Source organism: Austrofundulus limnaeus, unplaced genomic scaffold, assembly GCF_001266775.1.
Source record: "Austrofundulus limnaeus strain Quisiro unplaced genomic scaffold, Austrofundulus_limnaeus-1.0 Scaffold166, whole genome shotgun sequence".
Taxonomy (NCBI): domain Eukaryota; kingdom Metazoa; phylum Chordata; class Actinopteri; order Cyprinodontiformes; family Rivulidae; genus Austrofundulus; species Austrofundulus limnaeus.
Genome location: NW_013952568.1, coordinates 719,490 through 726,271, shown reverse-complemented (window position 1 = coordinate 726,271; position 6,782 = coordinate 719,490). Strand labels below are relative to the sequence as shown.

The 6,782-nt window shown below is 38.4% G+C and overlaps 1 protein-coding gene across 6 annotated transcripts in view; it reads right to left on the bottom strand.

The window, feature by feature from the left end:
* stpg2 (sperm-tail PG-rich repeat containing 2) overlaps positions 1-6,782 on the bottom strand; it is a 203,400-nt gene that overhangs the window by 184,341 nt on the left and 12,277 nt on the right. Inside the window, exon 4 of one of the 6 annotated variants that reach the window (XM_014017386.1) lies at positions 5,564-5,653. The exons of the other annotated variants lie outside the window; for them this stretch is intronic. Coding sequence (XP_013872840.1) covers positions 5,627-5,653 — 27 coding nt within the window. The 3' untranslated portion in view covers positions 5,564-5,626. Of the gene's footprint in view, positions 1-5,563; positions 5,654-6,782 lie in introns of those variants that run through there. 6 annotated transcript variants of the gene reach the window in all.

Here is a 6,782-nt window from a genome sequence, read left to right as displayed (position 1 = left end):
CGTACGTAAGTTTCTGGGCTCAAATTGTGCGTACGCCAGTTTTATAAATCCGACCCCTGATGCGCACATTTATGCTGACAGTACAACTGCAATAGCATTTTAAATGTCAGAAGCAGCTAATTTATTGGTGGTTTTGCGATGAAATTCTAATTTTGGAGCGACGTCAGTAAATGTGTCCCGCAACCCAAAGGAGACGAGGTGCTTGTTCTGACCCACAACATGCCGGCAGTAGAGCTGCTAACAGGAGACGACAAAACAGGTATGATTTCAGTTTATTTAGCTCAGCAACGGTGGCCTGAAGTCCACAAAGGTGCATGTTTAATGCAGTTGGTTCGGTTCAACTCCGGTCTGTATTCACACCAGAAGCAAACTGAAGTGAACTGCACCAGAGTTTGTTTGGAAGCGAACCGAGACCACCTCAAAAAGCAGGTCTCGGTCCGGTCGTTTGATCCGCACCAGAGTTCACGAGTGTATTCACACCCGCACAAAAGGTCCGGACCAACGCTGGAAACTAACTCTGGTCCATTTAAATTTGACCAAATTTGTCAGGTGTGAATACACACTTAGTTATTCAGGAAGCAGAACCAGGTGGGAGGAGCTCTGCAGTCAGTCTCCTGGTTGTATACTGAGATTCTGAGGCTGCTGTGAATTTTTACAGCCCTAACTGATCATTTTAGAAGAACAAGACAGTAAAAAAGTGACCATTTCAATAAATGGGAAAAAGCCCAAAAGCTTTTGATTTGAAGCCCAAGGCCCCTAGATTATTTGCTGACTCAGTTCAATGCAGAATACAATAAGATGTTTAAATAAAAAAGGAGAAATCTAAAAATGTTGAAAAAATAWAGTTAAAAAACACCATTTGATGTTTGATAGATTTACTGATCTGTGCCAAACTCTGATATACAAGACCCTTTACCACAAGACCTAGAAAATAGACGAGCAGATGTAGAGCTGCCTGTTTTCTCATTTCTGACTTTTTCCTGTGTTCTGTGAGAGTGGTTTAACAAATACAAGCTTTTTATTCCTGACTGTGCAGATTTTTGACTAAGATGGTTTTTTTTCTGACATTTGTTCTGATTTCTCTTCTCACAACATATTTCCCAGTGGATATGTTTCATGTATTACAGCTCGGTTACTGATGCAGATTCATGTGATGTTACTTTCATGAGAATGTGGTAATTTCTCAGCCTGCTTTGCTTTATGAAGTAGTGAGGTATTTTTTAACCCCCTCCACTATTCCTGCTGGGTTTATGTCAGGTAGTTAATTGCTTTTGCCAAATGTCAAAGGTGCACACCACTCCCTGAGCAGACAGCAAGAATGACAACCAGTGGGGCTTTGTGCTCCGACGCCGAGACTGAAAACAGCTGCATGAGACAAACCCACTGCTGCTTTCTTAGATCGTAATTAAAATAAGCAGGTTTCATTAGATTTCAATAAAACATGACTACAAGTAAAAAAAAAGATCTTAGAAATAAGCACAGGCCTTCCCACACTTTTTTTATTTTGATTATTATTTTCTTGTACATGCAATATAATGGGATTATAAAAGGTCTTTTACCTCCAAAGACCAAAAACTGTAAATGCATCAGAAAATGAACTGTTTTAAAATGCAGCAATACTTTTGGCATCTAAAAGTCAACTGTGTGGACATTTCACCAACGTATAAAGGCCTGAARACCAAGGAAAGTGACATTATAATGGATATAGCTGGTAATGTGACCGACTAGGGCCTGGGTTATTTTATAAAACACCAGAAGCTGCCCATAATAACATAAAAAACTGAGAGAGAAATACAAATAAAAAGCTGCATGATAAAATTAATAAAGRGATCTTAAGTTAAGAACGCTTTGTAACCTTTTAGACTTTGAGTTTCTGACAGTTTGCAGTGCTAAAAATCAGATCTGGAGACCTTTTCTTCAAGATGTAAATAATCTTTCTAACCTTTGGAGTTAATCAGAATAAACACCAGCTGCCGGTGAAAGGCACCCTTGAAAGACAAATTGTGTATTTTGAATATTAGAATCCTGAAGTGCGAGCTAAAGAAGAAAATTGATATAATTTGTAGCACTCTGCTGCAGTAATGTTTTTTTACACGCTTGATGATTTGCTTTCACCAGTCACCTATCTGCTACATCTCTGTCTCAACAAATGCTACCAGCTTAGCTTGTAAAAAACCTCAGCTGAGGAAGAACCAATGAGTGTGTTAGGAGTAGTCAGCATCTTATCTGCACCAGGCAGTTCAGAGATTCAGAGAGAACGTTTTATGAAGAAGTCAAGCTACCTTAAGCACTAGTCAGAGCAAATTTCTGTAATKTAACACAGTAACTCAAGCTTTCCCAGCAGTTTGACCCAGTGCCATACCAGATGTGTGTTATTTTTACATTGTCCTTTTCTAAACTGAATAACATCCACGTTACTTCACAGCTCAGGCTGATAGGTGCATCCTGCTGCGAATTAGCCATGACTCCTAGTTCTAATCCCAAAACAACAACTACAGGAAATGAACGAAACTTATCTTTTTACAAAGAGCTAAGAGGAAAGAAAACTAGTAAGCCAGCCAAAGTGTACTAGGTTATTGTACATGCTAAATGTATTTAAAATCTTGAAAAAAAAGAATTGTGGTTTATGATTTTGTTTTAGTTTAGGCAGAGTAGTTTTGTGGATTCAAGAAAAAGAAATTGGATTTGGTGTTTTTATTTTTATTTTTTTAAAGTAGACTTAAAGATATTAAAGATGTATTGTTGTCGGTCTGGAAGGGACAAGGTAAGAAACGTGGAGAAGTGGTAAGTGAAGACGAAGGAACAGGGTGGGTGGATACCAGACTGTTAAGTGAAAGAACAACGAGAACTTGACAGTAATGAATGTGACCCCTTTWTCTCTTTGGCACAAATGAGCATTTTCAAAAAGCTGCAAGAAGAAAAAGAGCAATAAAAGGAAGACGGTAATGTTCAGTTTGGGTTCGTTCCCACAGCAGTCGGCGTGACCACAACCACACAATGGTTTCTTTAATGTACAATCTTAAACACACACACTCACACACTTCTTCAAAGAAATAAAAAACATTTCCATCTCAGTTCCCTTCCTCCAGCCCTGCCCTGGGTATCGGCACACTATTGCAAATAAAAAGGAGAATGATTAGGAACACATCACAGCTTGTACTAATCAGCCTCACCCTAAGGTCATTACATCTAAAACTTCATCTTGTGCCTCTGAAGTAGCTCACTGAACCTTCAGGTGTGGCTGAGCACACTGGAACATAGGAGCTGTTGTTTTTAGATAGTGAGTTGTTTGACAATCAAATGATTATAACTAATTCTTTACTATGAAGTCCATTTTTATACTTCCACTTTAACAAGTAAAAGGTTTCCCACAGCAGTGGCTGGAAAAGAAAAGCAGTCCACCCCCRTTTTAAACAGCTGAAGAGGAGTTTGCAGCTTTTCTAACTTCATCATTCCACAGGACTTCTACAGAGTGCATCACACTTGTTTATATTTACTGTCAAATATCGGATGCAAAAAACTTTTTGACTTTAAGGTTTTATTTTGGKGGCACAGTTTCCTTCATAAAACTGGATTCCAGCAAAGATGAACTGCCTGTTACCACTCCAGAGCCTGCTAACAGTCTTTTTTTTACCACCTCTATATATGATGCTTTCACAAGTACATTTCACATATAAATAAGTTGTTTTTGATCAACTGTTGCACTGTTGCCAGGCAATGAATGAATCAAGTGCTGATATTATGCTTTCAATATGATGATATGGTGATAAATGAAAAATAAATCTAAGCACAATCGTGTGTTTTTTAGAGAGCACTTATTTAATGAGGGGTTAGCATATTGTCCAGAACCTGGAATTTCTATTGAATTCTTGTTGTAGAAATAGAGCGATCCAAAGCTGCCTTTGCTTGTTTGGCCGGAATGTGCCTTTTTTAAACTTTCACTAGCTAAACCATGTTCAAACATATTATAGGAACCTGGACCTGTGCAGAATGTAGACAGGGGTCATCGTGAGTGTTTTAGTGAAAAGGATAAGCATATATGTAACTGCAATAGATAAGATCGGGGTGCCCAAACTTTTTCCCCTGAGAGGGCCAAAATTAAAATCAATCTGAGGGCCGCGGGCCGAATGCAATAACATAAGAAATGCTAATACTTAAGTAAAGTTGTTTTATTTTTAATGATTAAGCTAGCAGCCAGTGTAGTTGCCCACATTCTTTGGGTTTTTTTCTTCAACCCATGGACATGGAGAAAATTCAACGTATGCTCAGGCAGCAAAGGCTCATGGGACTTTTCATAATTTAAAATTTGAGTATATGTGGTCTTATAAAGGTGTGCAAATCTATGTATGGGCTTAAATCTAATCCAAAAGTCTCTTAAGTTACTTGTATTTTATATTTAATCTTAACATAATTACAATCTAGTACCCCTCCCTCCTATTCAGATTAGAAACCTATCCCCCATCGCAGGACAACTRCTGGTGGGCCAAATAAAATGGCTTGGCGGGCCAAATTTGGCCCACGGGCCCCACTTTGGGCACCTCTGGATAAGACGTATGCAATAAAGTCTCAAGTCTAGAAGAATTTCAGAGCCACTTACAAACCATTTGTATGTTGACTTAGCATGTGCTATGGAAGAATGAACATAATACTAAGAAAAAAGTACTGGGAGGAAATGTACTGTTGTTGTAAAAACAGCAAACACAGTGTCATTCAGCCTTTTCAAAGAACACAGAAAGATAAAAACCAGCTTAACAAAAAATTAGAAAGAATGTTGGTCTGGCTTTTCAGATGGAGATTACAAAAAATTACCTTGCTACTTAATTATAACAACCTTATGGAAGGTTTGGGGTTTCATATACTACTGTGTTTTATTTTCTATTTATTGATTACCACCAAATAAAAAATTTTGTGATCATAATTTAACTTGATGTGCAAATGCCATTCACTATCAGGGTATTTCTTGATTGTTTAYATTGTACACAAATAAATTGTAAATAAATTGTACTTTCTCTAATTGATTCTGTGGCTTTGAAAAATTTAAGTTCACCAATTAGGTTAAAGTAAAGGTTAAAACCAGAGAAAACTCTCTCTCTCTGAATACAGGATACAGTGAAAAAGCAGACACAAATGACACAGACCCTGACCTGGCGTGGGCCTTTTCCTTCTGTCAGGACCAAAACGTGCCGCCGAGATGCCAAATGGGCTTTTTTTTCTCTCCTGCGGTCCTCTTCAACCACTCTATGGCACGACGTAGGTCATTATACATGCCAACAGGGGGTGACACTTCTTTCCCAATAATAAACCTCTAACAGAGGGAGATAAAAAAAGAATGACGCAAAGATAAAGAAGAGGGGGAAGAAACAGAGGTGAAGATGAGGCGTGCACCGAAAGTTCACAATTCAATGATTAATAACACTTTCTGCAGATCAAACAGATCAACACAATCCTCAGTACCCAGCATCCATCTGGAGCACAAGACAACGCTGCACTCCACAGACTCAACTTTGATCTGTTTAATCTTCCCTTTCCCCATCAGCTGTGTCCCACCTCTGTTCTGGTTGGGTCAAACGAACAGCAGAAACGAAGACTTTCAAGGAAATCTTTGAACGTGCACAACAACAGACATTCATCGTGTGACATCCTTTGCACTACACTGTGTTACAAGAATAAAGCGGGAAATAGTTAGAGGAATAGCTAGATAAACGTACTTTTGTAAAACAGAAAACAAGCTGGAGCAGGGCAGATGTATCAACTTATTCCTGGGGTTAGACCAGGAGACAAAAGCTTTTTAATGGATTGTTTTCCTTTTTCATGGAAACCAGGAGATCATGCAGGTAGCCACTCTGCTGGAGTCCCATTAAGTCAGTATGCGCTCTTAACATRCATGGTTTTGAACTGTGGGAGGAAAGCATGATACAAAACCCACACATGCACAAGGAGAACACGCACAAGCTGACAAAAAAAAAGAAAGGATGAAGTGAGATTTGAACCTGTGACTATCTTGCTGTAAGATGACTATGTACCAGTGTGCAGCCAAAATGGTGCAAACCAATAGGAATAGATTTGGGTTCTTTAAAAGTCTGTGCTCCATTGTCAAAGGTCCCATTTCACATTTGAAGAAAGCAAATTATTAGTTACTCAGATCTGTTGATTCATTTCATTATTTGTAGATGCAAGCGATAATCTCTGTTAAAGCCTTAGAGGTTATCTCTTCCCCAAATTTTAGTTCCAGATTTGTTTTGTTTGTTTTTGCTTCCRAAAACTAAAATCCATCCATCCTGTCATCCATTTTCTTTGCCTGCTTATCCACGCAGGGACTAAAATGTGAATCAACAAACAAAAAAGTAACAAATGAGATCCAAGAAAAGAAACTAGAACCGAGTGACACAAAACTAAAAGCAATAAGTATACACACACACACACACACACACACACAGAAGTGTGCGATTCTATAGAAAATGTGATGGAGTAAACAGTGTCTCCATCTAGGAAATAGTGATGCACACAATCAGGTGTGTAATATTCTTAGACAGTTTTGCTGATACTCCAGCCWCATTTCCAGGGTACAAATGTGTGTATATATGCAAGCCCATTTTAATAACACAGGCAATCAAGGGAACAAATGGGAGAAGTTGCCTTTTCAGTCAAAATCACAGAAGGTGAACTGTGTTTGATTTGATTTATTTATTTAACAGGAAAAGATTATTAAAAATCAAGCCTGACTCAGCATAATTGCTGTTTTACAGCAGGTTCCTGTTCTGCAGCACATAAAACACTCAGAA